The sequence below is a fragment of the Amborella trichopoda genome, chromosome 13 (assembly GCF_054954075.1).
Source record: "Amborella trichopoda isolate Santa Cruz 75 chromosome 13, AtrichopodaSantaCruz75HAP2 v2.0, whole genome shotgun sequence".
In the NCBI taxonomy this organism is placed as follows: domain Eukaryota; kingdom Viridiplantae; phylum Streptophyta; class Magnoliopsida; order Amborellales; family Amborellaceae; genus Amborella; species Amborella trichopoda.
The window spans coordinates 44,260,429-44,273,668 of record NC_142348.1 but is presented as its reverse complement, the minus strand read 5'-3'; the positions used below and the strand labels follow the sequence as shown (position 1 = coordinate 44,273,668).

The 13,240-nt window shown below is 33.4% G+C and overlaps 1 protein-coding gene across 2 annotated transcripts; it reads right to left on the bottom strand.

The window, feature by feature from the left end:
• Positions 1-296: 296 nt before the first annotated feature.
• Positions 297-10,554, bottom strand: LOC18442568 (protein LATERAL BRANCHING OXIDOREDUCTASE 1). 2 transcript variants are annotated; one of them, XM_011628103.3, is made up of 4 exons: positions 10,202-10,554; positions 9,466-9,728; positions 4,224-4,554; positions 297-797 (listed from the first exon to the last, which is right to left on the bottom strand). In XM_011628103.3, exons 1-4 carry the CDS (start codon positions 10,460-10,462, stop codon positions 549-551), a joined length of 1,104 nt encoding a protein of 367 aa, XP_011626405.2. In that variant the 5' UTR covers positions 10,463-10,554; the 3' UTR covers positions 297-548. The 2 variants fall into 2 exon arrangements, with proteins under 2 accessions (XP_011626405.2, XP_006852845.3); XM_006852783.4 differs by having other exon boundaries at positions 4,224-4,545.
• Between the last annotated feature and the right edge of the window lie 2,686 nt (positions 10,555-13,240).

Sequence of the window (13,240 nt, the reverse complement as noted above, 5' to 3'; positions counted from 1 at the left end):
TGCACAAAATGAGTCATTTTTAAGACTTCAAATTCTTCATCTTCTTCTTTCCTTTATTTGTTTTTTTGTTTTATTTATTTATTTTTGTTTTATTTATTTATTTTTTTAAATATTTGAGATCATGGTTGTCTAGATGATAGGCCTCTGGAAATTATTGGATCCAAAATCCATCTCCTAGATGGATTTTGGGTGTGGGGACTCACTAAAAAGGTGCATCCAAGAAGCCTATCCTTACAAAAAGCATCCAACATAATTAGGCCCCATTAGGGCCCCTAGTCATTTCTAGAACAATGGCAAGAAGGAAAGGCACAAGGATGCATTCAATATGAATATCAAAGATCATATGAGCATTTTGCAAAGCTTTGGCTATAAGCACCAGCAGAATGTCTGTGCATGTATCCAAGTTCCCTATCACAAATCAAACACAAACTATCTTTTTTGCAGACTGCTATTAAGTTTAATGGAATACAAGTACTCATAAAAACTATTCAACTAGTAATACCTAGATGTCCAACATTCAAAGTGAATGTTAAATTTGGATTGAAGCCTCAATGAGAGATCTTGATGGTATTTATTGCCCTCTTCCTTTTAATGTGGCAATCTACATATAATTTGGAATAATCTTGAACCTTCATCTTCTGATAAATAGGTACTGTAACTTCACCTTCCAATCTCTCTATGGGACCCAATTCTTGGTTGGGTGCCATCAAATAGAAGTTTGCCATTGAAATCCTTGGCTTCTCCTTATTCGTCACAACTCTATGCAGCGCGCTCTTGAATATCCCATTGGTCATGATCTATTTCCACATAACCACCAAATATTAATGGATGAAGAACATTGGCAGCTAGAAAATATTTGACTCCAAATGTTATGAGTTATTTTTGCTTTCAATCCATGAACTTTCGGGTTTAGTTTTTGTACTTTTAGTTCTGCTGTAATCTAAATCAGAAGGACAAATCCAATTTCCTGAAATCCATAGAAAAATAGGCAATTTTCTCTTAAATTGAAACTATACTTTGGGAACCAATCAATTATGTATGCACAAGCTGCTAGCACATGAACTAAAAAAAAAAGTAAAACAAGTTGTAAGTGTTGAAGGAGAGAAGTAAAACAAATGGGCTAGATAAAACGTAATATATACTAAATAAAAAATACGAAAGTTTTTTCTTTTCTTGGTATTGCATTTTTTTGTTTTTTGTTTTGTAAGTGTTAATGGATGAAGTGGATTTTTTTTTTCTTTTTGAATTGTTAGCAGTGGGAATGAAACATATTTTTTTTGAAGTGTTAACAGTGAGAATAGAGCTTAAGACGTCCTGTTGCAACACATGCCCCCTAAACAATGATGCCCTGATTCCATTCCCTATCATTGAGGGCAGCATATGTTCCAAAAGTAGAACATGTCATGCTTTCCTTCTTAAATTTCTAAGAGCGCATTAGTTTGTTTTTGTTAAACGGTTAAAAAAAGAGTTAAGAATGAATGATACTCTACATGAAATGTGCTTACTTGTGAAAATTATAGAAATTTATATTTATTTTTTGATACAATATTTTATATACCCATATTAAGAGAGTGGTTCATTGCTTATGTTACTTTTTTTTTTTAGTAGTATACACCATTATAACTTTATAAATTGAGGAACTTTATAAATTGAGGCTTTTGTTCACATTTTTTATAAGCCCTAGAATACATCTTCCATGGGCGTTAAGACTCAATTATACAGAAATACAATTTTTAACATGATATCAAAACCAAATTCGTCTTGACCATATCCATTATTATATGATCGAGTCTATTAATTTGTTATTACTGGATCCTATCCCAAGCGGATCATCTAATCCACCAGTCTGTTGTCACTAAAGATCAAGCATCCGTGGTTATTTGCCTGACATCGATGGCCTCATAGTTGGAAATTTCAGCACTTTCGCTCTCTTCTATGACCTCTCATTGGTCTCTTGGACTCCCGTCCTTCAAGAACATATGTTTTCAGTAGCCATGAAAGTTTTAGGGGCTGGAGCTCTCGTTTTCCTCAACACTATCTACTTATACTCCTGCTTTTTAAGAGCTTCGAAGTCTATACCACCAATCTTTTTGGTTCTTTCAGTTGTACCAAATTTCGCAGGCTTATCAATTGCTCAATTCATTTTGAGCCTGAGAAGGGCAATCGCAGCTCCATTCAATCTAGGAAGATAATCGGCCTCCTCTTTTACCTTTTCTTCTATCGAACTTGCATGCCCTTGGGTTTTAGTGTAACAAAAAATTAGAAATTTCCACTTCCTCTCTCTAACCTCCTTTTACCTCCATCGATCTTGCATAGCCGGGTTTGAGCGTGACTTAAAATTGGAAAATTTCCAGTTTCTCTATCTAACCTCCCTTTTCCTCTATCGATCTTGCATGCCATGCCCTTGGGTTTGAGCGCGACTTAAAATTGGGAAATTTCCTCTTTCACTCTAACTTCCGTTTTGCTCAACTTCCCAACTTTGGAAAAATCACTCCGTCTCCATCTACTTTTGTAAAGTTTTCTTTCACAAAAAGTTGCACCTAACAAGAGTAGGTAGGGTTAGTGGTCTATTGTATTGCTTTGGTCTTGCACTCATGATATGTCTTTTTCTCTCTTCTGGTTTTCTGTTCTTGTTTTTTTGTTTTGCTCTACTTTGATCTGGGTTGTTTTTCATAGATGTCAAACACCACCCCTAAATTTAGCCACTAAAAATGGCCTTTGATGCCGAATTCTTGGTGAGCTAGATCCACATTTGAAAATGGCATCTGAAAACGGCCGATATTCACCATCCGCAAAATAGCCACCGAGTCGTGTTTCGACTTTCTAATCTGTCTCTCTGTCGAGTCGTTTTTTGACTCTTTGATATGTTTTAGATCTTACTGTTCTCAACTCCGCATCTAAGGTACAATTGTGCCTGTTGATCCCCGTTAATTTCTGTTGGCTCTTCCAAGTGCCTCCTGTTTGATAATTGAATTTCTCGATCCTGGTTGATGATCAAGTTTTCCGTTACTAGATCATGCTTAATGGTTGAGTTTTCTGTTAGTCGATTCTATTGGATGATGGAGTTTTCCGTTACTCCATCCTGTGTGATGATCAAGTTTTCTGTTATTGGATCATGTTTAATGATTGAGTTTTCCGTTACTCAATCCTATTGAATGATGAAGTTTTTCGTTACTCCATGCTGTGTGATGATCAAGTTTTTTTCATGACTCGATCATGTCTATTCTGGAAGCCTGTTGATTTTGGTTTTTAGGATTGCTAATTTACCGCTGCTCATTCTTCTTCTTTTCCTGCTTTGTTTCTAAGGCCCGCTTTCAGTTGTCCAAATTCATGTTGCTCACTCTTAACTCATCTTGAGTTTGAGGGAGAGTGTGGAAATTATAGAAACTTGCACTTATTTTTTGATATAATATTGGGTCAATATTTTATTTATTTTTATATGTATCTATATTAAGAATGTGGTTCATTGCATATATTACTATATTTAGTAGTACACAGTTTTGTAAACATATAAATTGAAGCACTTGTTCACATTTTTTGATAAGCTCAATAATACATCTTTCATAAGGGCTTAAGGCCTAATTATATAGACATACACTTTTTAACAAACTACTGTTATTGGAATAAGGAGGAAGATATCCAAATACAAACAACTGTTTATCTCCACCATTCATAATTGGGGATAGACAATAGATACAAATGTGTACATGATATACTTTACACCTTATTTATTTATAGCATACTAACCTTTCGAAGAACTTTTTTATTTTCTGGTAAATTTATCAAATAATTCTTAAGAGATGAACAATTTAACACTTATATCCACATCTTTTTTATTTAATTTTAAAACCATTAAAAAGTGCCTGGTCTTAAGTTGGAATAGGTGTGAATGGGCAAAATGTTAAATAGTTCCATCTCTTCTGAGTATTTTGATGAATTTCCTATACCTTTTTTCTTTTTGCTCTCCAAATCATCATTTATGTTTCTTGCATTACCATGTATGAAATAATCATTAAATGTTCATTTTCTTTAGCCATAGAAGATGATGATCTTTTTTTCTGTTTTCCCTTTGGTTATTTTGTGAGGATTCCAACTCGAGACCATAGAAATAAAGCCCATGCATCCTACCCACTAATCCAAGAAGAATTAACTGCAGTATATATATATATATTTTTCCGACAAAAAGGAGTCAACTATAATTCACCTCAAGAAATCTTAGCTACCTGCATTTGATCACCAATGTTGACAAGTAGAGCATGAGGAAGGAAAGATACTTGGTGCCATGTCTCATCCTTGAGGAAATGTAGGCCTGGTGTATCTGATAAGACAATAGTGATTCCACTGCCATCTGAGTGGGGCCTAAGGCCGAGGACCTGGTCAGATCTTGGGCATGGAGGGAAGAAATTGAAACGCGAAAACATGGTGGCTTCATCATTAAAACGGCCAGTGAAATAATCATCTCTCAAACCAACTAACTCTGCGAGGATGCTTAGGGTCCTATCTGCAAACGCTTTCAGTTTCAACCTCAATTCATCCAAGCATTCCCTGCAACAACTTTGCCTTTGTATAAAATAGATGCAAACAAATGTGCGTGTGCATGCATACACATGATTTTTAAGGGGTCAAAACTTTTTTCTCAGAATTCTAAATATGAAGGTTCATGATTTGGTGGTGATACTGGCCCCCTCATCCACCTCAACTGTGATTTGAGTTGGAAACATTATAGTCTTAGCTCTTAGAGACTGACAAAAAGTTTTCCTTGGTCATAAATGCGAAATTAATATTTGAAAATAGGCACAAGACTTCAAGCCGAACTTTTTGTGCTTCTTCTCTATTGTGTACCCATAATGACCAAAGACTGAAAAAAACTTGCTCCAACACTTCCAAGTTAGAACCTTAATGTAGAAAGACAAACAAAGGAGTGTGCATACTATGAATATTACAAAAAAATATTTACAAGCCCGATGGGTAATCTACCCCAATAGCTAACCTGAATAGTACCTTGCTGCAGTGGACTCACTGTTTTTAAGAATACAATTAAGAATAGTCGGGCTCCCAGGCTAATAAAACAAGAAAACGATCTCATTCAATAAACAATTTTTTATTTAACAACTCGCTTGCTTCATTAGAATGCAAGCAGTACAATTTATAGAACTCAAGAGGGAATATTTGTTACTCCTTTACATCAAATTAAAAAAAAAAAAAGATACATCAAATCCTATTTTACATCCTACCAAAGAAAAAATAAATGAATAGTAACACATTTACGTCACTTTAAAAAAGCTCATGAATAGTAAAATGCTAAGGAATAGTAAATTTTACATCTTTTTAGCAAAAAGTAAAAGAATAATAGTGTACTATTTGAAAAGTAAATGAAAGTTTCTACTTTTCAAAAAGTAAATGGATAGTGAAAATTTGATGAATAGTATAACTATGAAAAGAATAAAAGTCACGCCAGTGCTCTATGTCTTCTTCGAGTGGACATGTCATCTTCGAGGGCATACACATTTTCTTCTTTAAAAGCCTCATCAAGTTATTCTTTTATTTCTATTATGCTCCAAGCCATCTGGATTTTCTCATTCTGAAATATTGTCGTGATGTACCTAGGTGCTCTATATAGGTGTTGAGAGGCTACGTGATTATCTTGTATGTAAGCAAGACATGGCCTTCTAGGAGCTAGATTATTATTTCTTTTATAAAATTTATAAGGCTTAAAAGATATTTTCCTGTACACTTTTTATAATCTTGGGATATAATAGATTTATGCTCCTTCAATATTAATACATCCTTTGGCAATTATTTTTGGAAGTTTTTTAGGGGTATTTATATTAAAGCATAATTTTTTAACTTCTGATCGAGCAAAACTAATCCCATCAAAACTAATCCCATCTGCTAAAACATGTGATTCTACCATTGTTACCTTAGCAAACATTGTTTCTATCATCATTTCTGTTATAGCCTCCTGCTAGGCTGCCAAATATGTAGTGTTGCACATTTTTGCTCACTCTTAACCAGTATCATTCAGTACTAAAATCATCAGAGACAATTTCAAAATCATCTATATAGGCCAATTTTCTCCTTGATAGTCGTACTAGATCCAATGCAGTCTGGCCGGGATGACTGGCCACAAATTTAGTATAAACCTTTTTTCTGACCCCTTATATCTAATGTAATTTTTCTCATCTTCTATTAATCCAAGCCCACCAATATAGGGACCTTCCTTGTAACATTCCTACAGCTCGATTTACTGAATCGGCATTTGCCTATCTTCTAAGTTATTAAATCATTGTATATTTATTTACGCAGGCTATAATAGTTTGCTTAGCTTTTAGAATTACTTAGCCTATCAATGTTTAGCAAAGGAGTATCAATTCCTACATATAATTCCACGATTCCCTAAAGCTCTTGTTACTATTTTTTCTGCGAACCAATTTTAAAAATCTAACCGCCTTTTTCATTTATTAATTGATTTTTTTTAGGAGGAAGAAAAATGAATCGAGCTCCTTCAACTTTTTCTTATAGGCCACTCTATTCTTCAATTTGTTACCAGATATGTTACCATAGGGTCTAGGTGTATTTTTTATTTAACAAATAGTACAGTCACATGTTTTAAATTGCATTATGGTGTTCATTTTCTTAAATGTCCAAGTTATGTAAATGAATTAGGAACTTTGGTAAATATTGATGGTATTTTTTGGCAGAAGTTAAGTACCATAAAGAACAAAAAGCTCTAAAAGGAAAAGAAAAGATAATGAGTGTTCATGATGAACACTTAAAACTATATAGAGAAGCCTATAAGAAAAAGAAAGTTGAAGGAGCTCGATCCATTTTTCTTCCTCCTAAAAAGAATCAATTAATAAATGAAGAAGGCGACGAGATTTTCAAAATTGCTTCTTTGACAAAAAATGCTAAGCGCTTCACGGAATAGTGGAATTATAGATATAGGAATTGATATTCTTTTGATAAACATTGACATGCTAAGTAATTCTAAAGCTGGGCAAACCATTGTAGCCTAGGTAAATAAATATACAATAATTCAAGAACTCAGAAGATGGGCAAATGACGATGCAGTAAACTGAGCTGCATGAATGTTACAAGGAAGATCCCTACATTGGTGGCTTGGATTAATAGAAGATGTGAAAAATTACGTCAGATGTAGGGGATTAAATGAGCTCGGAGAAAAGATTTATACTGAATTTGTGGGTCGTCATCTAGGCTTGATTGCATTGGATCTAGTACTATTACCAAGGAAAAAATTGGCTGGTATAGATGATTTTGAAATTTTCTCTGACGATGTGCAATAATATATATTTGGTAGCCTTGCTAGGGGCTATAGTAGAACTGGTAATGAAAATAGTTTTAGCTGAGGGAACAATGATAAAATCACCGATCTTAGAATATGTGATTGATTTTAACTTATCAGAAGTTAAACAATTATGTTTTAATATAAATGCCCCTAAATATTCCAAAAATAATTGCGTGAGGATGTAATAATATTCAATGAGCATAAACCTATAATATCCCAAGATTCCGAAAAGTGTACAAGAAATAATCGTTTAGACCTTATAAATTTTATAAAAGAAATAATCATCCATCTCCTAGATGACTCTATTTTTCTTTCGGACAAGATGGTCACGCAACCTCTCAATGGCCATCCAAAAGACCTAGACATATTAGGGCAATTTTTCATAATGAGAAAATCCAGATGGCTTCGAGCATAATAGAAACAAAAGAAGAACTTGAGGAGGCCTACAAAGAAGAAAATGTGTCCTTGAAGATGACTAAGAAGACAGTTGTCCAATCGAAGAAAATAGAAATCATGGAAGTGACTTTTACTTTTTGCATAGTTCTATTATTCATCAGTTTTTCACTATTCATTTATTTTTTGAATAATAGAAACAATGTATTTACTTTTTGAATAGTAGAAACCATTCATTTACTTTTTCTTGAAAAGATGTAAAGTTTACTATTCCTTAACTTTTTACCTTTCATAAGTTTGTTTAAGGTGATGTTAAGGTGTTACTATTCATTTACTTCTTATTTTTTTTAATAGAATGTAAAATAGTATTTGATGCATCTTTTTCTTTATTTGATTTGACGTAAATGAGGAACAAGATTCCCTCTTGAAGCCTATAAACTATGCCCTTTGGATTCTAATAAAACAAGCGAGTTGTGAAATAAAACATTGTCTCTTGAGTGAGATTGTTTTTGTGGTGTATTAACCAGAAAGCCCGACTATCCTTAGTCATGTTTCTAAAGGGTGTGAGTCCATTGCAGTAAGGTACTGCTCCGGGTGGCTATTGATGTATATATATTATGCTCCCGTACAAGCAAAAGGAAGCAACGCCTCATAATTGTTTCCTCTTTTTCCTTTGTTATTCCTTAGCTTTTTACTATTTATAAGCATTTTTTAGGTGATGTTAAGGTGTTACTATTTATTTACTTTCCTTTTTTTTTATAGATGTAAAATAGGATTTGATGTATCTTTTTCTTTATTTGATTTGACGTAATGGAGGAAGAAAGATTCATTCCTGATGCCTATAAATTGTGCCCTTTGCATTCTAATAAAACAAGCGAGTTGTGAAATAAAAAATTGTCTCTTGAATGAAATTATTTTTTTGGTATATTAATATGAGAGTATGACTATCCTTAGTCATGTTTCTAAAGGGTATGTATCCATTGCGGTAAGGTACTGCTTAGGGTGGTCATTGAGGTGTCTATACTATGCTCTCACGCAAGCAAAAAGAAAGTGACACCTCGTAATTGTTTCCTCTTTTTCCTTTGTTATCACGCACAAGCAAAACTATGCCAAATGAACTTCGGAGTTCAAGAAAGGTACTAGAGCATGGAAAAACTACAAAGAAACGTACCATTTAGCTTTCAAAGGCTAATTTTGCACTAACAAAGATAAAAGGAAATTGTTTTGATAGGGGCTGCAGCCCTATCAAAATAAGTAAATTTTCACCTCAAAATTCACCAGAAATTATGGTTCTGGCTTTGAAAAACCTTCAAATCTATCATTTTAGCCTTAGCCATTATGGTCGTGAAAAAAAAGGGTTTCAAGCCCTAAAAAAAGTGTATATTGTAACAGATTATCTAGAACATCCCTTTCACCCTAAAAATAAGTATTCACAAATCCACAAAATCTATACCTTTTTTTTAACTTCAAATTTTATAATCGATATTGGAAATTGATTATAGAGTCATTATAGAGATTTCCAAGCCTAAAATACCTTCTAGAGGAGATTCAAGGTAAGGATTTATTTTGTTTTTATAAAGCCTATGCATCCAAGATAAAAAGTGGTTCTTTACTTCCCTATATTAGGATTTCTAGAGCACCTGCATTAAATATGTCTGTTTCTAAGCCACTTGCATGAAATTTCCCCGTATGGATAGTGAGGAGTGAGGACAAGCATAAAAAAAGAAACAAAAAGCAAACATAGAAGTTTGGGAACTGAATATTACCGAAAACCAGCTGGATTTTCCGGCCAAAACTGAAGTTTTATCTGATTTTCCGGGAAGATTTGGAGGTATAGGCGATCAACCCAGTCTATTATTTGGTCGTGGAATTCTACAGGATCATGTCCATAGCCTTGTACCCAGTCCTTTTGCTCACCCTCAAGGCTTTGGCCCACCTTCATTCTCTCTTGCATTGGTTGCTGAAAGAATTTGTTTGCTAATCTTCTCATCATATCCATCAAATCCTCCGAAATTCCATGCCCCACAGCCTGCATCCACTCTCATCTTTAACCAATCTGTCTCTCTATCTCTCTCTAGGGGTGGCAATGGGTGGTGTCGGATTGGGCCAGGCCCAATCTGGCAATTAAAAAATATCTATTTATTTAACTATATTTAAATATATTTCATATATTGGGACTTCTAAAATATTACGAGACGAATTAGACCCATACCTAAATAGTGTTCGGGTTCAAGATTTGGACCCAAACCCAATCTGTCGGATCCAATTTTTAGACCCACATCCGAACCTGGATCGGATCTAGCCTTCAGGTCCCTGGTCCGGTCTGGGTCCATTGCCACCCCTATCTCTCTCACACACGCACAAAGAATCCTATACAACGGAGAGTTTTATGGTTTGGCCTATAGAAGAAAAAGCTTTTGTAATTTGAAGATAGACCTTAGAGAGATGAAAAATGAAAGAAATCAGTTAGTTTGAGAAGGTTAAAGGGGGCTCTTTACCAACCTGAAAGAAGCCCCAACTTTGTAAGGCAGCTTTGAGCTTTTGTTTCTCTTGATTCCTTGCTTCTTCCCATGATGAAGAAGAAGAAGAAGAAGAAGATGATGATGATGAAAAGAGAATATTCATGTCTATCACAGGCATGTTGGAATCAATAGCGAAGGCAGAGGGTCCATCTTCCTTGCAAAGATAATTATGGGGGATCTCTTGACCCCCCTTAACCAATTCTTGCACCAAACCGACTCTCATCATCTCTCCTCTTGCCATGATTCATACAGAAAAACCTTCTTCGATAGAACTAAAGGCAATAGAGGGATGCTCCACTGGCTTTTATTAGCAATTTGATATAGACAAAAAATTTCCTCCTCCTGCGGGGATGATACTATTCATTTCCTCCCTCGGGCAAAATACATGCTATGGATATTTTTGGGATATCAAATTTTGTGAATGTAATCTTTGTAAACTATAGAATAGTATCAGTAAAACCAAATTTCGAAATATACTATCTCTAGAAAAAAATTATGCCTCAAGATTGAACAGAGACCATCCTATTTTTGAAGAGCTAGATCTATATGTCACAAAACTTAAAAGTCAACTTTTTCTTTTAAAAATAATCATCCAGTAATTATTATGTATTTTACAAAAGTTTAGACTTAGACAATTCTCCTAAGTAGGTGTTTTGAGTGAGGGAGGAGATACACGCGATTGCTCCAAGGGGAGCATAGTATATTCGCTCTTTGATATGAGTATATCTATGTATACTATGCTCGTACCAGAGCATACTATATATTTATGTCTTTGGCCAAAAGACTTCCTTGGGAGTGTTTTTTTTTTATCCTTTTTTATTTGAATTTTTGGCGTCCAAGTATAACTATAGGAAAAATTTACAAAGAAACCATTTATTTTTGGGATTGTATAGTATAAAACCATTTATCTTTCATACAAAGAGATCATAATCACTCTTAGTCATTAAATATCAAATTGGATGTCATCGAAGTTCAAGAAATTATTTTTAAAACTTTGAGTCCAGTCAATAACATGCTTATAACTACCCGATTTGAAATCTGAATGACAAAAGCATTGCAACATCTTTTTACTAAAATTAAAGAGATTGTATACAATGAGACTATTTATTTTTGAAACAAGATGGTTACAATTAATCTCAACTATCAGATGTAAGATTGGATAGTTGCATTTATTCCACTGACCAAGCTCAAACTTCAAAATAAAATTTCTCGAACTTTGTAATACATGCAAGTTATTAGATTTCATATCTGATAGTTAAAAGTAATTGTAATCTCCATATATTAAAGGTAAATAGATTTATTTTTTACCATCTTTTAATTTTGAATAATTTTTTTGTTGTTTTTTAAAATTAAAAAAATCATTTTTTATCAATTTTTTGGCTAAATATGTAATAATTTAACGGTGGATAACATCCAAACTTATTTAAACCTGCCATTAGTTGAAGTGTTGGCGTCTATAGGGCACCCTAAAATTAGAGGGGCCCTCAAAAGTTACGGCAGGTTAATGTGGACCGACCATCGAAAAAGTGCTTTCATATTACGTAGGTAATAGGAGCTTGTCAAATTTAGAGGAGCCCACTAAGAAGATGAGCATTTTACTTTTAAGGAAAATTGTTTCATGCGGGGTGGACCGCATTTTTACATAGGCGACCGCATATTTACATAGGCGATCCAGGAAATGTAAAGCAAGTAGGTGTTTTATCTAAAAACAAAAGAAACTAACGGTCTAAATATTTTTTTATTAGAATTATTATTTATAATTTTAAAATTTATTTATTTTTTCAAATTCATAATCTCCATGTTAAAGATTACATATATGTAACAAATAAGTCCTATAATCCATCTCAAAAATAGATTTATTAAGAGATCCACATTTTTATATATGCCGGGCTGGCCGCATAAATACCGGGTCCTTTGTCTTAAAGGTCCTAATCTGAAGTGACCTACCACCAAAAAAATAAAAAGACACAAAACATAAATAAGACTTGGCATTTTGCTCTCAATTGTCTTATTACTCCCTTTATTAGTGCATCACACAAGTCTTTCTTGTCTTGAGTAGTGCGTCTCACAAGTCTTTCTTGTCTTGTGCCACGAATATGTGGCCCGTCCATTAGTGAGTCCAAGCATCTAATGGACCCCTTTTTTTGGCTCATCTATTAGTACAGGCAGTAGAACATTTTAATACATGCTATTTTATTAGGAAGGATATAATAGATATTTTTATAAAAATTATGGATATTTTATTAGTTGTTAAAAAATAATTAATGTTCTATATAGTTTACGTCATACCTCTGGTTGATGATGTTATTCTCTGGTCTCCACTATAATTCATAAATATTTTTATTTTTATTAAAAACTCTTCTTTCTAGTTGATTAATTACCTATAAAACACATTGACAAAAAAATTATTACATTTTATTGTAAGGGCACAAAGTCCCCAAAAATGATAAGTTTATTAAGGAAATATTCTACGCGTAGAACTCTAAGGACACCATTTTATAAAAGTGATGTTATTTAAAACTGATTATTAAAGGTTGATTCTATTGTGTTATATGAAAAGGTCTAAAGGATTTGATAAATGTATAAATATGTTCTTAATGTAAACTAATAAATTGCTCAACGTACAATATTAAAAAATTTAGATTGCCTACCATAAAAGGAATTTGAGGTTCTACTATGAGAGCACAAATTTGAATGTTTGTGTTGCAATATATGAACAGTTCATTTCCTCCGGTAAACCCTTTGTATGAATATTAAGGGCGCGGCATGCGGATGCATCCGTAGGTGTAGAGGTAAAGTGTACCTTCAAATTTTATCATAGTATATAATTTTGATGTAAAATATTTTTAGGATTATCTCAAAATTTATTTTTATATCTAATTATAAAATTTTAAATTTAAAAAATAGTTAAAATCAAGTAGATCTATAAACATATGAAAATATTGAAAATAGATGATGTAGATAATATGCTATAAAATGAACTATTTTTGAGACTTAAAATCTTTTTATTTTTCATGGT

Excerpts from the sequence above, each read along its gene's own strand:
- LOC18442568 (XM_011628103.3), bottom strand. The coding sequence starts at position 10,462 with ATGGCAAGAGGAGAGATGATGAGAGTCGGTTTGGTGCAAGAATTGGTT. Across the intron at positions 9,729-10,201 it reads AAAGTTGGGGCTTCTTTCAG|GCTGTGGGGCATGGAATTTC; the intron begins GTTGGTAAAGAG and ends GAGTGGATGCAG. Across the intron at positions 4,555-9,465 it reads GAAAATCCAGCTGGTTTTCG|TTGTTGCAGGGAATGCTTGG; the intron begins GTAATATTCAGT and ends ACAAAGGCAAAG.